The sequence below is a fragment of the Sceloporus occidentalis genome, unplaced genomic scaffold (genome assembly GCF_023333645.1).
Source record: "Sceloporus occidentalis isolate IW3139 unplaced genomic scaffold, rSceOcc1.0.p SCAF_395, whole genome shotgun sequence".
In the NCBI taxonomy this organism is placed as follows: domain Eukaryota; kingdom Metazoa; phylum Chordata; class Lepidosauria; order Squamata; family Phrynosomatidae; genus Sceloporus; species Sceloporus occidentalis.
The window spans coordinates 201,093-223,042 of NW_028317375.1; the positions used below are offsets into that span (position 1 = coordinate 201,093).

Genomic DNA, 21,950 nt, shown 5'->3' on the forward strand with positions numbered 1-21,950 from the left:
GCAGGGGAGCATTTAGTGGAAATTGACTAGAATTCCGAGTTTAACTAAAAAAAAAAAGGTTCTTGGACACTTAATTTACTTCTCATTAATTGAGGCTCTTTTTTTTTTTTGCAGGGAAGGGACTTTAAAAGTTGGAGACCGTCTGCTGTGCGTTGACGGCATCTCCCTTCACAACGTTTCCCATGCAGATGCAATCGCCATTCTCCGCCAATGCAGTCAGGAGGCCGTCTTCCAGATTGAATACGACGTTGCGCTTATGGGTGAGCAGAACCCGCTGAGAGACGTAGTCCTTGGAAGCTTGCGTCCCCCGCAATAGCAAATATTGAACAAATAATACCAAACAATAATCAAGCTACTGCTTAAAAATACACTATACAAAATCTGAAAATATCTACTCTTAAAGGGGTGATTTGTGGAAATTTATTAGGAACCGCCATTTAAAAGCCCAACTATTTTTTGTTTTATTTTTCACTAGAGCTTTCGCATCAAAGCACGCCGTATTCTCAACTGAAGCTACTGACTAACGAGGGCTTGCACCTTTCTCGGATAATACTTGTGATTTTCTGTGTGCTCTCGGTTGTGTTACGCATTGTAACTCCCTCCTGTAAAAAGTAATTTCAAGTAAACCACTTGATCCCAAAACACCAGTTTAACTAGGAAATTAGATGTGTACAGATAATTTATTCTAGCCTTGATGTTGCTTTTAGCCTAACGGGATAAGCCCAAGTAAGTTTAGGTTGCTGTAGCACTTTCACCAATAAGTTTATCGCAAACAAGCTCAAAGCACACTGGCCAGTCCTCCGCGCTAAATGCTGGTCAAAGGTATCTCAAAATGGTGCGAATGACCCCCAATGACCTGTTATCATTGGGGACACCTGTTATCATCATCATCATAGGGGACCATGCTGTTTTAGATGTCCTGATGTTTGAATTGGAAGACCCTTCATGGTAGCTCTCAGCCTGTATGTCCTTTTCACTGTGCAATGGCATATTGTCATGAGTTGGACCATAGCTAGTAAAAATATTTGTTGGGTTCAACAAGGTCAAGGCTAGGAAAAGTGTGTTAATTCATTACAGAACGTATTGGATACTTACATGAGATGCATGGTCGTGACGTTTTCTCTAATTCCTTAGGTCTAAGGTGAACATACCAGGGGCTTAGTCTCATGCTCTTGCTTGTGGATGGTGGGGGTTGTGTTGTGGTTGTCTGCCTGTGTTCTAGAAGGAAAGTTGTTTGTTTGTTTTTTTTGTGTATTTTCTATGCGTTGGTTTAATTGCTCACTGTGGAGGGACAGGAAGGCACTGTTCTGATGGATGTCGATAGAAGTCCTTTAACAAACGGCAGCGCTCGAAGGCACAGTCACTCTCCACTTCATCCGATGCAGGAAATTAATTGATTGGACCAGATTCAGCGTTCTCTCTGCGGGTTTATCTGTAGTACGCGTAACTCCTTCAGGGCTGCGCGGTGTGAATCGGACATCGTTATTCGCGGAAGGCTCATTAATAAATTGCAGTGTTTGGCTTTGGATGTTAAAATAGTGGAGAGACATGAGGCCGAGGTATTTAGTTAACAGGCGATTATTCACCGGCTGGTTGCTGGTTGAGTATCTAACATCACGCCTGGTAAGAAGAATGGGGTGATTACTGGCAAGTCCTAAATACAGCACTTTTCACATAGAAATCCCCATAGCAACAATGCAAATTATTAAAAATATGATGAAATCAGACCAAACATTTTATTGGTTTGCTCAAGTTCTCCTGCAGCTGGCAGAGACATACCCAAGACCACCCTAATTCTCAAGTGAAGGTGGCCCACCAGCTGCTGGTTTACCACTTCCATGATCTTCAACACACGGTTGGATGGTTGTGGCTACAATGTGATGCTAATTGGTCATTCCTGTTCTGTAACCATTTCAGTACTCTTTCACACTGTTCTAAAGTTAAGTATTACCATGTACAAAAAGTCCAATGTATTGCGACATAGAAAGAAAAATATCTCTTATTCTACAAATCTCCCGTTTGTCAGAATCCAATTTTCTTACACGGATTACATTGACTTTCTCCGCTTCCCGCAGACACTGTGACAAACGCCTCTGGACCTCTGCTTGTTGAAATTGCCAAAACGCCAGGCTCCACACTAGGTATCTCTCTGAGCACCGGCACTCTCCGGAATAAGCAGGTCGTAGTTATCGACAAAGTTAAACCCGGCAGTGTGGTGGACAGGTGAGTCTGTGGGCAGTGCCCGAGGCATTGTGTTTCACCATCTGTATGTTTGAGAATTTTATTCCAACACACTGTGGGCAGCTTCCTCCTCAAAGGTCATGTTTTTGTAGCCAGAAGTGTTTTCTGCTGATCAACTTTGGTTTAAATCCAGTTGAACATAAACATTTCTGAATAGGCTGATGATTGTTTTCTGAAAGTTATCTTTGGCGTGTTGATTATCCCTGGACTTCAATTCCCATCATTCATGCACCTTCATGTTTGCCACCTGTTGCGGTGAAATCTTCCTGACACCCTCTTCATAGAGCAATAATTGTTAATCCAGGTCTTGGCACACATATCTCAGATTAATATGCACTGATCAGTTTTGGTTCTTGGGTCCCCAAAATGCAAAGTCTGAAATGTCTCAATGTAGGTCCTTCGATACTTCACCATGAAGACGTGCCCCTACATGCAGAGTAAGCCCGCAGTGGTTTATATTTTATGGTGTCATCCATTTACAAAGCTGTGGAAAAATAGATATAGATATGTCTTCCAATTCTCCTTTTGCTATCTTACTCTTTTCACGTTCATTATCATTTGCCCTTCCATACCCTAACCCTTTATCTTCAGTATACAAACAAATGCAAATATATTGAGTCCAGCTACATCCATTCTCTTTTCTCTTTGACCTGAACTAGACCTTATCTCTCCTTCGGACATATTTCTTGTAAAATTGGACACTTTATAAGGTTGACCGCTTGACCCTAGTATTACCTTTTCCTGTACCTTTCAGGTGTGGCGCTCTTCATCCTGGTGACCACATCCTTTCTATTGATGGTACAAGTACGGAGCATTGCTCCTTGATGGAAGCCACACAACTTCTTGCAAGCACCACAGAGAATGTAAAGTTGGAAATCCTACCAGCCCACCACAGCCGACTCTCTCTGAGACCCCCAGAGACTGGTCAGTGAACTAGTGCAACTAGTGTATTACTTGAAGACTTGTTTGCCTGCTTCTGCTCTGGGATCTGTAACAGGGAGCTTGGGCTTAGGTGAAGGTCAAGCCCAGCTGCCCGCAGTCAGTCTGCAGAGGAAAATGCTCTTTCATTCAGAGTTTTTCAGCCGTGAAGGGTTATTATATGACAAGGCAAGGTTGGAGCAGTGTAACATAGTAACTCAGCCTGTTGGGGGGGGGGGATTCATCCCGTCAAGCTGATCCCAGTGAAGGACATTGAAATAGCCTGTAACCCTTTCAGAGAAAAGCAGCACGCATCGGATTTCACAATGTTTCACTGGACAATTTTTGCCCATAGTAAATTGTATGAACCGGACCTAGCCGTAGCTATAGGCATTTCAGCTCTGAATATATGCTAGGAACCAGCACGGCATTGTGTTCTTGTGTTGGAGAGGAAGCTTCTGATGGTACAGACCTCCCCACCCCCATACCATGTTCTTTCGCTGATATGTGTTGGTACATATATATATATAAAGGCACATTTTAACCAATGTTAATTGAGGCACAGAACTCCCCTTAGACCTCCATGCAATGTGACCAATAAACAAACAAACTTATGGTATGACAAAGGATTGAAAGGCCCGGCAATGCTCTCCTTAAATGAACACTAAGAGGAAATCAATTGGTTGTAGTTCCTTAGTTCCCTTATGTTCCCTACATCCGGGGATCATAGGCTACAGGTATACCCCTGGTCACTGTATCGTTGAACTCATTGTAGTCTTCACCCCTTTGTATCAGTTAAAGTGCAGAAGAGTGATCATCATCACTGCTGGGACCCCTGTGTCAGCTACTGCCACTCCCATCACCCAGGACACTGCAAAACCCCCACATGGAACCCAAGTTCTAACCAAGATTACTGCAAATGTACGTAATGCAAACATTCTGTAATAACCGGGGGTCTTCATAACGTCAGTGTCTAGGTGCATCGCTCTTCAGGTTCAGATGGTTGGATATTCTTGTATGGCCGTGCTTAAAGGGCTTTCTAAAAATTGCCTTTTTTGTTGTCCCCGTTTATTTTCAGCTTTGGTCGCTACCAATTTTTCCTCCTCCTCTTCAGCGGGAACTCCGGGATTCAGTAGTCAGAATTCAAACACACTCCCCCGAACTGCATATCCGATGAGCCCAAGGACTACCATGTCCAGGAGGCGACAGCGCAGAAAGGACCACAAGAGCTCATGTAAGAGGGGAGCATAATTATGACCTCTTTATTAAGTGCTGTTTGTTCCACAAAACAGGCATTTAAGTGTTTTTAAATAAATAAATATATTTATATATATTTAAAATGGATATAACTGAATTGGTCTAAGAGAAGATGGAGTCTCTTGTTGACTTTGATACCGTTTGTTGAGCCGATATAGAAGAAGTTGTGCAGTTGTGTAAGCTTTCGAGACCTCATATCAGAGGAAGAGTTCCTGGAAGCTTATGTGACTATAAATTTATTTTTTTAGTTAGGCAAATACACCTGTAAAAGTATTTATATATAACAAGAGGGACAATTTTACCTAATTGAGGTTCCATAAGTGGCACCGAGTAGGAGTGCTTACGGGACGTCATAGCTTGTAAACCGTAGGTATTTTAATTTTCTTGCTGTAGTGGTTGGCGTAGCGAGGATACAAGGCACTCGTACAAACTAACTGTTTAACAGATCTGCTTTAAAGATTCCGTCTCCCACCTGTCTTTGATCTAATTAAATGTTGTCGTTCTATGGATTGCTTGAGAAAAAGTTGTGTGGTTGCAGAAAATATTGGAGACCTACAGTAATGATCCGGGAAGAATCTGGCCGCAGCTTGTATTAAACATGCAAACAATGCTTCCCCTCTCCCTTCGCCAAGCCCTCCATTGAGTTACAGATGTAGAGTATGCTTTGCTGATGAACCTTCCTTTCTGTTCCAGTGTCCTTGGCTTCTAGTACAGTTGGTCCTGGTGGGCAGATCATACACACTGAGACCACCGAGATTGTCCTTCGTGGAGACCCCCTAAATGGTTTTGGGATTCAGCTTCAGGGGGGTATTTTTGCCACAGAGACCCTTTCGTCCCCTCCTCTTATACGGTTCATTGAGCCGGATAGCCCTGCAGAGAGGTAAGGGTCAAGCGCCTGTACAGGAATATGATTGCGGAACATAGAACGTTAACATCGAATTAATACGGTCTGTAAAGCAAGCTTGATGATGACTAATTATAGAACACTTGGTAATCAAATCGTGTTCTCACTACAGCGCCTAATAGACATGGTTTCTTAACGAGGATTGACGTAGCGTTAATTGGCTTGTTCTATACTTTCTAGACTCTGTACACATTTTGGGAAACCTTGGCACCCAGAGTGTCCGGAGCCGCTCTTTGTGATTTGAGGACCGTTCTGGAAGCAGTAGGGTCGCAGGGGACACATCCATTTGTCCCACAAGGGCAGTGGATTTGTCTGCGTTGACAAACGAGGCTTCGTTCGGGGAATTAATTGACTGCAGATTTTAATTAGCAACAGCATCGACACCCGTTAACTTTTGATTTCTGAGAGTGATTTCCCCGTCCTGCTTGTGCCTGTGTTGACTTGTGCATCTAATCGAACAGCTTCCGGAGGAATAAATCACACAGCTTGTTGTTCTGGGTAATGGGGTCAGAGCGGAGCCCCTGGGCAGAAGCCTCCATTCCTCTAGAGGCTTTTTAAAATGTATTTATTATTTAACCCCTACATTTGCAGAATTCCCATCTGTTCCTTTCTTGACATTTTTAGTTTTCCAAATCTTTCATTTTTTCCCAAGGTTTTTAAAAATGCAAATCTTATATTTCAAATATTTTCAAATATTATATTTTCCCATTTTTCTTGTGTTTTCTATTTTATTAGCATTGCGTGACTTTTAACGTTACTTCCTATGGCTAATGTATAATAGTATGTTCTGCGTTGTCATGTCAATCATGTTTCATTTTTAATTTGTATTTCCCTGTGAGCGATCAGATTGCTTTTTTATACTCCGGATTAATTCCTATATTCCATAAAAGCAACAGCAGGTGGGATCCGGGTGAGAGGTGTCCCATAACACTGGGGTCTTCTCTTTTCTTACTGATTTATGCAGGGTATCAGACATTCCATCACATTCTGGTTATTTAGTTTTATGGACGTTGTACGGTCATTTAGAATAAGCGGTGCTGCCAAGGGCCGTATAGAGAGTCTAAATCGTGATCCAACGGGTAGTTCAGACGGCACAAATCAACAGCGCGATAAGGGTGTTATCGCTGCCGTGCACCTAGCCTTATCAGAACATCTGTGCCGCGGCAAGCAGGGAGACAAAGCTTGAAGGACGCAGGTGGGGAAGAAGAAGTGTCAGAATGGGGAATAACAGAAGTAAAACAAACTGGGTAGAACGGGAGGGGAATTTAGAGCAAGGTTAAAAGAACAGGGTAGGTACACTAGCCACTAATCCAAGGCTGTCGGGTCTGATGCTCAAGGGACGCGGTCGCACCGAGATTTCTGGATCATACTTAAACGGATTGCGTACTAAAAGCACCGCATCTGCTCTTATATTCATTAATGACTGTTGTAAAAGGAAACCGAAGACAAATCTAGACTTTAAACGCTCATTTGAAGCTGTAAAAAATGCTCTTCTGCATTTCTGGGGGAAGTTTTAGTTGGAATTGTGTAAAATGTGTGGCTGAGCCATGCTGCTACTCATTATTTGTAGGTGCGGACTTCTGCAGGTCGGTGACCGACTTCTGTCAATCAACGGAATCCTCACAGAGGACGGGACGCTGGAAGAAGCCAACCAACTTCTGCGAGATGCAGCGCTCACCAATAAAGTGGTTCTAGAGATAGAGTATGACGTGGCTGGTGAGTTTTAAGTGTATCAAATGTAAACTTTCCCCTTTAACTCTATAACAAAGCAAGTTGGTACTGCTTGGTGTCATCCACATGAGAATGACTTTCTAGTCTTGTACCAGCGGTTACACTCCTTCTTGCTCTCTCTTCATCGTAATGCAGGTAAAAGGAATCTAGTGGTCTAGTAGGTGTATAAGGTGTATCTGTACCTCCATGACTTGGTTTGCTCTTCATTCTTCCTCATGGGGTTCTTTGGGATTAAACTGGAGTGTGATTTTCACTGCCCCCCCCCCCCATTGCAATAACACTTTGGCCTCAAAGGACCTTCTCAAGACTCGGTACTCGGGGTTCACGGACTGTTAATGGAATGTGTAGCTGCTCCACCATCATGGAGGAAAGGCTTCTGTTATTCAGATGGTTAAGTCTACGACTATCACTGATGAGGAGTGTGGTTACGTAGAAACCATATCAATGTCTCCTGGAGGATGACAGACTGTTCGTGGGTTTGTGTGTACACACTTTCCTTGCCACGCTTTCTGTTTTAACAGCCTGTGTTTTTCTTTTAACTTAACACCCTTAAATGAAATACACATGTATTGGCTACACAGCATTTGCTGCAAGCCTCATAAAGGAAATATTATACCAAGGATCTTAAATATTTCTTCTATACACTGGATCTGAACACCAACTTTTATTCAGTGTTTTATTTTTTTTAATTTACATAAGTAAATGATTTGTGTTTTTAAAAGAAAATCTGTCCTAGTATTTTTTTTTTTACCCTGTCCACCTGTGCCAATGAACTTTCCTCGTGTGCTTTAACCAGTTGGAGACTGCTTAGGTGTGCTCATCTTGGATTCCTTAGCGATAATTTGATCCCAAATGTCTTACATGTGTTGTACATTTAAACCTCCTGCCTTGGAGCAAGATCTTTGCCATACACATTAATTCTCCCCATTCTTTTATTTTTATTCCAAGAGTCTGTGGTTCCGAGCAGTGGAACGTTTCACGTCAAACTACCAAAGAAGAGAGGAGTTGAGTTGGGGATAACAATCAGCTGTGAGTAGCTCCTGAAATGAAGACCTTCAATAGCATGGAGTGCAAACTCCCTATGTCTTCCTCATTGTTGTCATCCAATTTGGTTGATAAGAAAAACGTCGCCGATTTGAAATGTTCCCTGGAAACAAACGCAGGAATTCATGTTCTAGAGAGTGTGCATAATGGGGGTAGCTTTTGGGTAGTTATAGAAGATGTAGAGACTGCATCTACATTGAAGGGTCCAGTCATTTCATATCCACTAGACATCTGTAACTGGTGGTCTAGTTGGATTAATAGATATCCCAATGCCTTAGGCATTCATATTGATCCAGACGAGCTACACAAGGGGCATGAAAAGAGTGGTCTCCCTCATCGTAGACCCTGCAGACGGTTTGGAGACACCTGGTAGACAATCAATGCACATAGGCATGAACATCATGGATGGACTGGACCAGCAGAGATGAGAGGAAACCTTACATCGCATTTGTAACTATAGTTAAAACTACATAACAGGCTAAATGATAAAGTTTCACGCAATTATCCCTGCTTATGGTGCGTTCGCCTCTGTTTTTGCCATTATACCAAGCAGCAGATGTGTTTTTATGTATGATCTATTTTAATACCATACAAGTAAGAAAAGTAATTTATCTGCACCGAAGCCTGGATTCAGACTCCTCGTAACTACTGCTAATGGATTTTTGAGGCTTTACATTTGTGTCCTTTATTGATTAGCGCGTGCAAGGTATGCCTGGATATACATACTCTTGAAATTATTAATGAGAAGCCCCGCCGGCAATATGTTGCGTTATTACTGAAATTAATGTTTGTTGAAACATGCCTTATTACGCCGGTCTTTGACCAAAGCCTGTATGTATTGGAAATCATTAGCAAAGCACTGCGTGGTTACCTTCACTTATGCCCATGAGAAACCACTTTACGCTGTCATTTGCGTGGCAGCAATCGGTGTCCATGTCCATGTCTGTAGTCACGTTTTACAAACCTCCGTCATCATCATCATCATCATCATCATATCCGCTAAGAGAGCTCTGTATCTTCATACAGTCATTGATCATCCGCCAACTTGAAGTCCCAGCAGGGATGACGTATTAAATTAGCTATATATTATCAGTATAAATGGCACCATCGATCTGCTGTTGTATATTTTTCTTCTGTGTTGCTCTCCTGTCCCTGTTGAAGGATACATTGTGATTTCGGTGATTTATAATCGCTGTTTCTCGTAGCTGGTGTCCTGGGGCATTGAAAGCGTGCCTGGCATACCAGTATCCAGACGCACAAAACCATTACTGACTTTCTTACCATGTTTTACGGAGTGGTTGGAACTTCACTTAACCAAAACCTATTCCACGGTCATAAATATTTTGCCTACGTTTTTTAAAAGTTTTCCTTGAGCACAGGTGAGCTAGTCAATCTGTTCCTGAATCAGCCCAGCGCAGTAATGCTGGAGACTTGTGATTACAGCTTCACTAATATTTGTGGCACGTAGTGACCTTTAATAGCGTGTAAGCAAAGTTTGGAACAGACAATGCACCTTGATTATTGTCTCTGCCGGTTAGTCTCTATGGCCACATGGGATCATTTGGGATGACTAGGGACCGATACCGGCATTTAGCCAAAAAGGACAATCCAGGACAATCTAGCCTTTTTAGGTTTTAGGTTTTTTTATACCTTCTATTTTTTGATATATGATCCCTTGCTTCCAGCAGCAAGCAGAAAACCAGGGGAGCCGTTAATTATATCGGACATCAAGAAGGGCAGTGTTGCACACAGGTGGGTTACCCCAGCGGCTCGGCAGGTAATGCAGCCTGTTTCATTTTTTTTATGTTTCAATGACACTGTTGTCAATCCGCAACAATCCGAAAACAGTAGAATGTGCTTGTTTCCACCGTACGTAATCCAGCTAATAATGGCACGTTTCATATTTATATTAATAAGCCATCTTTTTCTGTCAAAAGCAGGGAGACAGAGGCAGACGAGTACAGCTCTGGCAATCTGTCTGTACAGCAGACCTTTTTCACATCGTCCTTTTTCATCCCCGTCTCTCATGCCATCTCTGTAGCCGTATCTCCAAATCAATCACCAATCACAATGATAACTTGCAAATTTAGCCCGATTATCGGGACATGGACGCATTATTATCTGTGACACTCTACGTGCCGTCTAAACCTGATTCCTAACCTGCAAACAAATAATTGTCTCTCCAGAACCGGCACTCTAGAACCAGGTGACAAACTATTAGCTATTGACAACATCCGTCTAGACAACTGTTCCATGGAGGACGCCGTGCAGATCCTACGGCAGTGTGAAGAACTGGTCAAGCTGAAGATTCGTAAGGATGAGGATAATTCTGGTATGATAGCCTTTGATGTTCAGCCGAATAAAGCATTTTACTTAGAGATTTATATGTTGCCTGCAACTTTTTGTGTATATATATATATATATATATATATGTGTGTGTGTGTGTCTACTATCTATATCATATATATATATAGTTAAATCAGGCTCAACAACTGAACCTGTACATTATGCAGCCTTTCTTCTAGGCTTCTTCTTCTCTCTGCATCTTTAAATAACCCAGCAATCTTAAATGAAATATATATATAAAACACATTCATATATTTAAAGATCTTATATGCCAAAAGTTTGTGTTACTTAGTCTTTACTAATCAGGATTTACGTTAACACCAATGTCACATAGTAACATCATTTAGGTTTAGAAAAAGTGACAAGCCCGTCAAATTTAACCATGCTGTTGACCCAGAAGATCAACGTATGTCCCTTTTGGGAGCGACCACGTTAATCCTCCTGTTTTGCAGATGAGCAGGAGACCACCGGTGCCATTATATACACGGTGGAGCTCAAGAGGTATGGGGGCCCCCTTGGTATCACGATATCAGGAACCGAGGAACCATTTGATCCTATTGTGATATCTGGGCTCACAAAGAGAGGTCTGGCTGAAAGGTGAGTCCTGTTATACATTCCTCTGCAGACAAGCTTGCTTTCCACTATGGAAGCTTTTTCAGATTCTAGACTATTGGCTTCTGTAAATGAGCGCATTGCTTTAATGTTAAAGGATACTTGAAAGATTTTCATTTGTACTGACTGTATTATTTCAGCAACAAAACGCAACATTAGAAACCTCGTTCTTAGTACTATTGAATGCCCGGCTCCTTCCCGTTAATTCTTTTCTAGAATATTTATCTTTTTTTGTAATTTATGCCAGGAACCCTCTCTCATGTGCCACAAAAACACCTTTTAAGGTTCCATCGGGTTCTAGAGGCCAGTCCAGTTGTGATCTGTTGTGCTACAGTGACACCTAGTGGTGCCTGGAAATGTCCACAATTAAATTCTTTTTGAGTGGGATGCTTTCTTTCGTTACATTCCAAACCACTAAAAATACTTTTCTTGTTGTGGATGAAAGCATTGTTCCAGTCTTGGATTTTAAAGGCGAAAGCTTTTATCATAAATGAATCTATTAAAACTACCTATAGCTTGTAATGTTTTTGTTTTGTGTGCCCATGTATGAAGGCTCTTTAACTTCTGGTTGGCCACTGGTCTTCCAGGACTGCAGCTATGGAGCCATACTTAAAATTCTGCTTTTCCATTGTATTTTTGCCCACTGTCACTGTTTTTGTTCAATTATAGGACTGGAGCCATTCACATTGGGGATCGTATTCTTGCGATTAATAATGTGAGCTTGAAGGGAAAGCCGTTGAGCGAAGCCATCCACCTGCTGCAGATGGCGGGAGAAACCGTGACCCTCAAAATAAAGAAACAGGCAGAGCGTGAGTAGGACAGATCATGGAGGGATTATTACTATTGGTGCCTGTAGGACCTTAAATCATTACGTTGGCTTAACAAAAAGGTTCCGGGTCATTTGTCTCTGGCTAGTGGTGAGAAGCCTATGGTTATGGATAGAGGTGGAACATTACTGTCTCCTCAAAGGGACACAACAGCCATCGTATGCACTTGATTTCAATGGGAGCGCTTTTCTTCTACTCATTGGGCTAAAACTAAATCTTACCCTAGAAGCTCAAAATGTTCTTAACAATTAAGGCCGACTAACTTTATTTTTGGAAATGTAACTGTTTAAAAAGATAGAAATCAGAACGTGTTTCACGCCACTCAGAAAAAAAATATCCCAAAAACAGTGGCTTCAGTAGCAATATAATGTCTTTATGAAGCTGTTTCTTGTAGAAACCAAAGCATGAAGCGATCAACACATTGAGCAGATTTATCATTTAATTCTCCTTGTAATTGTTTTAAAGAGAGAACATTTTTCCTGTGGCTTGTGTAATGGCTGGACCTGTCTTCCAGGCACAAACTCCCAGAAGATGTCTGATGGTTTGAATGAAGGGAGCGACCCAGAAGATGACCTTACCGACTCTCAAAAGACCAGCAAACTGTCTGAGATCTACTCGACTACCATCCCTAGCGTGGACAGTGCGCTGGAGTCCTGGGATGGATCTGGTATTGATGCAGGTTATGGAAGCCAAGGTGAGAGACCTGGTCTTTGATATATAGAAAAGCTGTGGGCCATGTCTGAGAAACTGAGTGGTCCTCTTCCCCCTCTATGGCTCAGATAGTAGGAATATTCCATTCACCGTTATGGAGCCAAGACCTCTTTCGCACCAGAATCACATTTTATTTACAACCCCATAACGAAGGGTAGACAGGACATAACAATTCGTATATAACATAACAAGATGACATACAGAAGCAGTCGGTGAGGAGGGCATTTTTTTAAACCTTAATTTCAATTAATTACTTAAATCAGAATATAATTGTAAAAATAAACTGCACTTATTTTAAAGAAGTTGGAAGCTTTTAGAGACTTCGAGGGGGGGGGGCAAATTAATTTTGCATAATGTTTTTAACCTAGGATTTTGTCCCTCTGCAGGTAACTATGTTCACCAGGCTGTCGGTATCTCCCTACATCCTCACGAATGGAGGACAGCCCGTCAGAAAATTGGAACCCCTCCTGTGGAGCACAGAAAGAGTTACCCCTTTCTGGATGGAAGTTATAATGAGGAGGAGTGGGAAAAGCCTGCGCGGTATGTAACAGGATTATTTTAACCAAGTTGTTGAAGAACTGTGTACATCGTGCTATAAGATGCATTCCATTAATGAAAATGTCATCACATCCCTTATAAAATTAATGAGCGAATCTAGAGTATCCAAAAACAATGGCGCTGCCTGTGTGCTTTTTTAGCGGCTATGCACTTTTGATCATTCTTTGCTTGTTCTGCATATTCCCTGCCTTCTATTTTACTTTTGGTTTTCTTTATGACCAATGGAGGTTATCTGTATCATTTGTCTGCGAAATAGAACGTTCCTCACCCTCAATGGTTCAGTGCCCCATCTCCAGAGACTGTGGCATCTTCTCTCAGCATCAAAGAGGCCAAATCAATCCATGGCCTACCCACTACTTCTTTTAAAGAATCAACCAATATGTGTCCAGTCCTTGTCTGTGACATAATCATTAAGAAAACCCTCAACCAATCAACTAAAGAGTTATGAGCTTTTCAACCATGGACACCGTAGGAGACTTTAATAATCTCCAATATCGGCCTAGAAATTAGGCTGTGATTTACTAGAAGTAGAGTAAATGTTGAGAGAAGGCTCCCACCTTGATGACCTTCATGATGAATGGCCACCATTCGTTGGCTATTTTGTCTGATGTTTTGTCTTCCACCCTCTTCCCCAAACAACCCTTCAAAGATACTTACAACTCTTCTCTTTCCCATTGTTTTCTCACCTTGTCTGTTCTCCTCTCTCTCTGTGTTTTTCTCTCTTTCCCCAGGTGTTCTATGTCTCAGCTTTGAACCGTTTCCCATCACCCATCCTCCCGTACTAAAAAGCTTCTGGGGACCTTCTATTTTTGTAACTTCCTCCAACGTTCTTCCACTTTTTTTTTTTAGTTTTCCCCTTTCATTTCTCTCTGTCATCATTAGCACATCTTTTACCTTTTCAAATCCCTGATTTGTGAGCAATGCATTGCTCACCCCTCTGCCACTCAGGAGCTTGAATGTTGTCCTCTACACCTGTTTTGTAAAATCGCCAATGTGATTCCTTTGCCCCCTTTCTTGGAGATTGAATGCATAAACTTGTCATTAGGAGAGGGGCATCCCCTGGACGCTCATGGTGTTGTACTTTCGTGTAAGAAGACTCCATAAGAGTTTGGAGTGTTGGGCAGAAGATGGTCCTGAGGGCTCACCATGTTTGGTTTAACAGATTCCCAAGTCAACCAAACGGCTTAGACACAGACCATGATGACAGTTTCTGGCGTGTTTTTGGAGAGGCATTGGAAGACTTGGAGACCTGTGGGCAGTCCGAGCTTTTGAGGGAAATTGAGGTAAATTTCCAGGCCGGTCAAACTTCTGATGTTTCTCCCTAAATCTGTGCTTTAACAATAGTGATCCACTTGCCAGCTTTTCCATTGTTATAATTCTTAAATTCACAACACCTTCTAGCTCAACGTTGTACTATGGGAAAACACACGGAACTACGAGTCACAGTTATTATTATAGCACCATCATACTCTGCAGTGCTGTACAATGGCTAAACGGGACATAACGAGAAAAATATAAGAATTCAACTTACAGTAACAATTGTATATATCTATAATTTTGGTCCTGGTTACCGTTAATTTGCAGGCATCCATTATGACGGGGAACGTGCAGACTTTGGGCCTTGATAACAGCAAACTGCCTTTTGAAAACTCAAGCCATAGGAAGGGAGTCCCCCGCCGCTATAGTAATAGCCCCCCAACAAACAAGCTCAATCAAGACCTAAAAAGCCAAAAAAAAGAGATCCAGGAGGAGTCTTCCACTACCGAACTACTCAAAGTAAGGAACCTAAAGCTGCTACAATTCACGCCTCCAAAAACATATGGATCTGTACATGTGTATTTTATTCATGCTTAATTTGGATTCAGTATGTTGGCTTTGCGGGGGAATTGGTGTACCAGACATAAAAGTAGTGAAAAAACATTTTAATATTCTAAAGCACCATAACAAAAAAAAAAAAGACATTAACTGCGGATAGACTAATGACATACAGCTTCTGCACGGGACGCATTTCACACAAAGTATATACTATGTGAACAAGCAAACATGGTTTAAATGGTCGGCAATGGAGAAGGTGTTGGTTCTGCCAAAGATAATCCAAGTCGAGTATTAGGTACGGGAGCAGCCAGACCCCCAGGGTGGAGATATCAGACCCCCATGGCTGGTCAGTGTTTTTTTTCTGTTTAGAAGAACTACCTTTTAAATATATATAGAAATGGATATAGCCGTATTAATAAGATGAATATTGACTGGCTCTGTGTGTCGCAGGTAACTGTCATGAAAGACCTGGAGAATGATGACTTTGGCTTCAGTGTCTCAGATGGTCTTCTGGAGAAAGGAGTCTATGTGAATATGATTCGGCCCGGGGGTCCCGCCGACAGGAGTGGGCTGCAGCAATTTGATAGAATCTTGCAGGTAACCGCGTGTATATATCTGCCCTTTGGGTGTTAATGTACGATTTATCAAAATATACCAGGAAGTTTTAAGGATCTTGAAAATGGAAACTTCTAGGATGTGGTGTAATTAACCTCTGTGAGCCATGAAATCCTAACCGGTACCAGTTGAGACATTTATCCGCTCGATATACATCCCAGCCTCCCAAAGACCTAAATATTTGATTTGTACCTAATCTGTTAAAATAAGAACTCTGCATCAGGCATGGATTGGCCATCTGGCACACTGAGCAAGGTGGGCCACCAGCCGACAGACGCTCCAGATTGGGTGCTGTATCGTGTGGCCAGGGGCTGGGAATGCCGGCCGCATGCTAAGTGGCCATAAAAACGCAGCGCGTGGCCATGCATATCCAGCTGTCAGCAGCGCTTATATCATCAGGTGGCCGCTGGCCTTAAAGTGCCGGGGCCGCCTTCATATCCCTGTTACGGCCCTGCTCACTAACATTGTTGTTTTTGTGGGTTGGGCATAGGTGGGAATGGGGTGTTGCATATAAAACTGTACGTGGCATAGATGGAGCTGTTCAGTGCAGGGGTGAGGCTACTACTTAGCCACTCCCACTCATCATCTGCATTGTCTCAGTCGCCATTAGAGCCACGGGGATAACTCTGCACATGTCTGCTTGTCCACAGGTGAACCACGTACGTACCAGGGATTTTGACTGTTGCCTGGCAGTGCCTCTTCTCGCTGACGCAGGCGACCGGCTCGACCTCGTCATTAGCCGGACCCCTTTGGCCCTTCCGGAGGATGCAGTGATACAGCATGGAGGATTAGAGGCGAAGACGAGCACAAAAACCTTATGAGGAATCCTAAAAGAACCTTTTATGCACTCCATGATCTACATTTGTAACGTTTCCTATGGCCCCTGTAATTCTTTGTCCTGATAATGTAATTGTTCCAGGTGATCAGCTCACTTGTTGTTTTTAAAATTTATATATATATATATTTTAGGCACTTTTCGTAGTCCAGACCTATTGCATCTGTGACTCGTGGGACGCGACGGTCCCACCTCATTTCACTCAACGTAACGGGGCTGTTCAACTGACCAAAGCCTTAGAAGGGCCGTCCTGCTCTCTGGCTCCACAAATATTCCCTTTCTATAGAAGGTTATGAAATCCTTTTTTTTTTTTTTTTTAAATTATAAATTCATGGTGCTACTTTTTATTTTATTATCCATGTTTCTTTGGCCTCTTTGTCAACTTACGTCGCCCCCCACAATTTTCAGAGAATTGCACAAAAAACTTATTTTCTCCCAAACTTTTTTTTTTATCTTTGAATGAACCTCCATTAGTTGAGGATACTTTTTTCTTTCTTCTTCTTAAATAATCTTGAAATTTGCCCGTCACTCCATATTTTATTTTCCTGGGTGTATAGTACTGTTTAAACATACGCACTTTAGACTTGTGTCAAATTTAGTGTTTTTATTATTCCCACTTCCCCCCCCCCCCCAATTTCCAGTCCCCTGCTTGGACTAAACCTCTCGTGCACAGATACACCGATCCCTGTTCCCGCAGCACTTGTTAGGAATGCACGTATCACAATCACTGATCACCGATCACAATTCACAAATAGATTTTCATCCTTGGCCCTCTATAACAATCTAATGTTCTGTTCCTTGATACCAGACTTGGCACTGTGACCCTACGATGACATCCAGGAAACTTTCTCTTCTTATAAGCACATTATATTATATTATAAAAAAAAATTCCAATCCATGTCACCCAAGGTGTATCGGGGATACAGCACAATTATTACATGGATTCCACTTTTTTCCCCTCTGATACCTGCACATGTTAATTTTGTTTATCGGTCTCCCCAGACCTGCATGTGATAAAAATGTTCCTGCTTTGATGGATCTCATATTATTCCTCTTGCACTTTATAAATTGATTTAATTAACCCTATAGCAGCCAGATGTGCACATTCAGAAAATGCCTACTCATAGAAGTGTTTTTATTTTTTTTTTACACCAGCATATGTCACCATAAATTCACACGTAATTTCCCATGGAATTTTGGAGTTTTGGGGGGGGGGGGTTTGTGTTATTCCAGGTTTTTATTTTCTTTGTACCTTGAGACCCTACAGTTAAGGCCATTTTGTTACAGCAGGCTATGTGATGACTTTATTTTATTTACATTTTTGGTTGCCCAAGTGGTTAATTTTATTGATGATTCAGCCCTGTTATTGCATTACGTCCGTACGTCTGATTGAATCTAATTTTTACAATGTTGGAGCAGTTCTTTATTTTAAACGGCTGCCCTATCTGAGTAGCAACCACAGTTTGGAAGATGTATATAAATTGGTTGTTTTCAACCCATATTGCAAAGAGGTCTTAATAAAAGGGCAGCCCTGCTTCTACGCAGGTGACGCACCTTCCTTCAGGCATGGATTCCTTGAGAACCGTTGATATGCCCCGTTTCCAGATCCTTACCGAGCTGTACGTACACGAGATTTGCCGTTCGGTTTTGCCATGTTCAATATATGTGCCATAGCTACTGAAAGTATTTTTATATGCAATATCTGTGGGTACAGAGCTCCACTTTTTTTGGGTTTTTAATGAATTATTTTAACCGAAGGCTTTAATAATAACAACTATTCCTTGTACCCCTTCCTATGCATTTTCAATGATCTTTGCCTGTTACCCACATAACGGAAACAAAAATATTTTTATCCATATAATTAACTCAGCTTAACATGTAAAGTATTTTTATACAAACTTTGGTTTTTCTTTTCTAGTCTGGAAAGCACAATATGCTACGGTACATGTTTTGGAGAGTCTTATTTTAGTCCTGTTCTGGACAAGCTGTACATACTATATCAAATTGTATTTAAAAATGAGGGTGTTGTGCAAATTCTGTTTTTTATAATAAAATCTTGAATTTTATTTGCTTGATTCTTCTTTTTTTTTTTTTTTTTTACAGTTTAATTATTAATATTGTTTAATTATCTTCCACCGACCTGTTCTAACATTCAGAAATATTACTTCTATCGCAAGTGAACTACAAACGAGACACACAATTGTTTTTAAAATATTTTTTTTTTATGTTTTTATTGCTGAAGTTGATTACAAAAGCTTCTAAAATTACGAAGAAAAACAGCAAACTGCTAATTTACAATAAAATGCAAATAAAATCCTTTGAGTTAGGAGAGAGAGAGAGGATACGATAGCCTCTTGATAAAACATTATCGTCGTCCTCCTTTCCTTTTTGTACTAAAAGTTAAGTTTAATACCAGACCCAGAAGCTTGGTCCAAACGATTACTACTTCCACCAAGATAGAGTGCGGTCAGGAATTTTAATGAATATATTTAGAACATATTTGTCCAACCGATGAACCCTTTGTATATCAAAATACACCAAAAGCCACGTAATCGCTTTATAAATAGAATAACCCAAATCCATCAAGTTCATTGATAAAAAAATATATATATATCCATACCTATCAAATTTAGATGTAGAGAAGTTTTACTTTGCAGACAGGGTGGTAGATAAGTGGAACAGCCTCCCATCAGAAGTGGTAGAGCTTAATACAGTAAGGGGGTTTAAACATGCATGGGATAGGCATACGGCCCCTGAATATAAGACGACACGAGTTGATGGGGGCCGAACAGGTCTTATCTGTTGGGAAGTTTGATGCTTTTAAGCAAAAAGCCACGTTTCAGTGGTAACGAGAGAAAGCTATCTTACAAATGAGAATACAGATTTCATTGAAGTGGACCCTTAATACAATATTTCTTTGCTCATCAGCTGAAAAACCTATTAAATAGTTTAATAGGAATGGCGTCGAGGTATATACTGCATCCCTGCATAAAGCATTCTTAACCCCTTCACGACAAAGCCCGTACATGCACGGGCTCACAATACATGGTCCTTAATGGGTTTAAGGACAACCCGTTTTCCTTAAGGGGTTAATAACAATAACCTTGGTTAATTGGAAATCCTACCACCATATCCGAGACATTTTCAATATACAAACATTCTTTTTATCTTTGCAACATTTACAACATAATGCATAAGAGAGTTTGCCATCGGTAAAAAAAAAAATATTGTCTTCTGCAATAAGGATGCGAGTTAAAAGGATTTTTATTAAAAAGGATGTAAAATTTTGTGTACAAATGTGAACACAATTTAAAAATTAGTCTTATTGAATAAAACACTTGATATGGAACTCTTTGAAAAAGATATATATAGATGTCAATAGGTGATATGATTTGAACATATAAAAAAATAGCACCCCGGGTCATGCGTATTAATGTTAAAGGGAATCTGCCGCAGATGCATCTTTTTTTTTTTTTTTCTTTCTGCTCCCACCACTGCGTGAAAATAAACCTTGAAGGAAAGCGATTGTGTTTCTGACTTCATAACGTAACCAGAAATGACTATTACTGTGCTAGCAGATATCGAGCATATATATATATATATATATATATATATATATATATATATAGAAAAGAAATTATACTTTATCTCCCAATTCAGAGCAGAATAAATACCCCATAAGTAAGATACGCTACTGCCTAGGACCCTGCCATTGGATGATGGCATGTCAGTCCATTACCACTGGTAATTAGTTGGATGGCTTTAAGCCTACGGCCCATGGGAGTCTCAATCCAGTAATACGAGGGAACCGAAGCTAAGAAACTTCTATAGAAGACGCAACAAATTCGGGTCCTCACCAAATACACTGTTTATAGAATGAATCAATGCGCGAATGGTTAGGGACCCCTAGGGCGAGGGTTGGGTACTCTGCATTAACCCTTTAGGTTTATTTTTGACAATCAAAGGAGTTATATGATGGGGACACCATGGGCAGCTATGACCGGAGATTAAGCGAGGGAGAAGTGAACCCACCGGCTTATCGACATCAGTACCAAACACACCGAGCACATACAAAAGCAGCAGGAAAAAGCAGTACAGCGGTACCACAATATACTTTTTTGTTTTACCTTAATTCCTACAATTTAAGAAGGTCTGTTTGGATAATGGTTTAACATTTTTGTTTTGGCAAAAGGGACACTTGCGGAAAGACACAGCTGATTTTTATCACTGTAAATCAGATCCTGTATTCTCTCGAGTGCGCTGCGAAGCGGGCTTTGGTGGGGGGGGTGGTGTTGGATCGGAAGGCGCATTAAATGTGCGTCTACAAATGCAGACATTTAAAAATACACAGTCTATGACAGATTCCCTTCACTACAGTGTTACATGATATATATATATATATATATACATAAGGTTTCCCATGAACAGAAACTGACGCTAAGTTATTTTGAATATATTCTATATGATGGATGTCAAACTGCATTATTTGATTGTATATATATATATATATATATATATATATATATAAAATCTCAAAGGATTTTCCAACAATTAGGTTTTTAAAATTAAACTTGGATCAGCGAACACAACTTGCCACTGGAACACAGGAGTGATGAGGGTGAAGATATTCCATTAAAAATCAGTAATTTACATTAAACCCCTCTGCGCTGGATTTCTGATCTATTTTATCTTATTTTATGGACAAAACTTGCTTTTCTTTAAAAAAAACAAGAACATTTCTAAGTGACCCAAAATGTTAAGACGGTAGTATATATATATACTGATTTATAGGAAATGTGTGCTTTTTTAAAACTATCAGACCAAATCTTTTTCAGAACGATGCTTTGCCTTAGTATGTTGGAGAACAGATCACACAGATTGAAAATTTGTTAGAGATTTAATTAAAATGAATACAATTTAATTATTGTTTCTGAAAACTGGTATTTGAAGGGATGGTATCACATGGAAGTGCAGCATTCGGAGATCTATAGAGGGTTTTTTTGTAATACTGTCACTTTAAGGATGTCTCTGTACATTATTATATTAATATAACCTATACAGAAACAGACATACCTAAAGCTGTGGACCTCAATCATTTAGTTTTGAAGTATGAATAACAGCAACCAGGAATGGCACCAAATTAACTTTTCTTTGTGTTTTCTATTTAATGTTTACAAGTAACCATACGACCTAGACATTATTAAATGTCCATCATCATTATCAACATTGTGCATGTCGGCATCAGACTGGGGACCGCTACCCCAAAACCTGCACTGCCTTCTGCCCATTAAAATTCAGTTTGTCGCCCCTACTCTCTTATAAGTTATGACACACACACCTTGGTACTAATGATATGTTAAAATTCTCAATGATGTAAGCATTTTTTTGGAGAACGCAACATTGTTATGGTTTTGGGATCTGTTTTGGTATTAGAAAATATATTTTTGTTACTTGACTGAAGACAGAATTGTAACAAAGCCTGCAGTGCTCAGAGTCACCACAAGGTGTCAGAACGCTCCCAATGCAGCCACAGACA

At 40.7% G+C, this 21,950-nt stretch overlaps 1 protein-coding gene across 1 annotated transcript in view; it reads left to right on the top strand.

The window, feature by feature from the left end:
* The window catches only part of LOC149273214 (glutamate receptor-interacting protein 2), a 122,519-nt gene extending 106,119 nt beyond the window's left edge, over nucleotides 1-16,400 (top strand). The window contains exons 9-26 of the mRNA XM_089506577.1: nucleotides 115-260; nucleotides 2,076-2,223; nucleotides 2,996-3,165; nucleotides 3,955-4,080; nucleotides 4,238-4,393; nucleotides 5,110-5,296; nucleotides 6,891-7,036; nucleotides 8,000-8,080; nucleotides 9,784-9,847; nucleotides 10,282-10,427; nucleotides 10,894-11,038; nucleotides 11,723-11,862; nucleotides 12,395-12,574; nucleotides 12,978-13,131; nucleotides 14,312-14,432; nucleotides 14,734-14,925; nucleotides 15,415-15,561; nucleotides 16,230-16,400. Coding sequence (XP_089362703.1) covers nucleotides 115-260; nucleotides 2,076-2,223; nucleotides 2,996-3,165; nucleotides 3,955-4,080; nucleotides 4,238-4,393; nucleotides 5,110-5,296; nucleotides 6,891-7,036; nucleotides 8,000-8,080; nucleotides 9,784-9,847; nucleotides 10,282-10,427; nucleotides 10,894-11,038; nucleotides 11,723-11,862; nucleotides 12,395-12,574; nucleotides 12,978-13,131; nucleotides 14,312-14,432; nucleotides 14,734-14,925; nucleotides 15,415-15,561; nucleotides 16,230-16,400 — 2,620 coding nt within the window. The remainder of the gene's footprint in view (nucleotides 1-114; nucleotides 261-2,075; nucleotides 2,224-2,995; nucleotides 3,166-3,954; nucleotides 4,081-4,237; nucleotides 4,394-5,109; nucleotides 5,297-6,890; nucleotides 7,037-7,999; nucleotides 8,081-9,783; nucleotides 9,848-10,281; nucleotides 10,428-10,893; nucleotides 11,039-11,722; nucleotides 11,863-12,394; nucleotides 12,575-12,977; nucleotides 13,132-14,311; nucleotides 14,433-14,733; nucleotides 14,926-15,414; nucleotides 15,562-16,229) is intronic.
* Nucleotides 16,401-21,950: the final 5,550 nt, after the last annotated feature.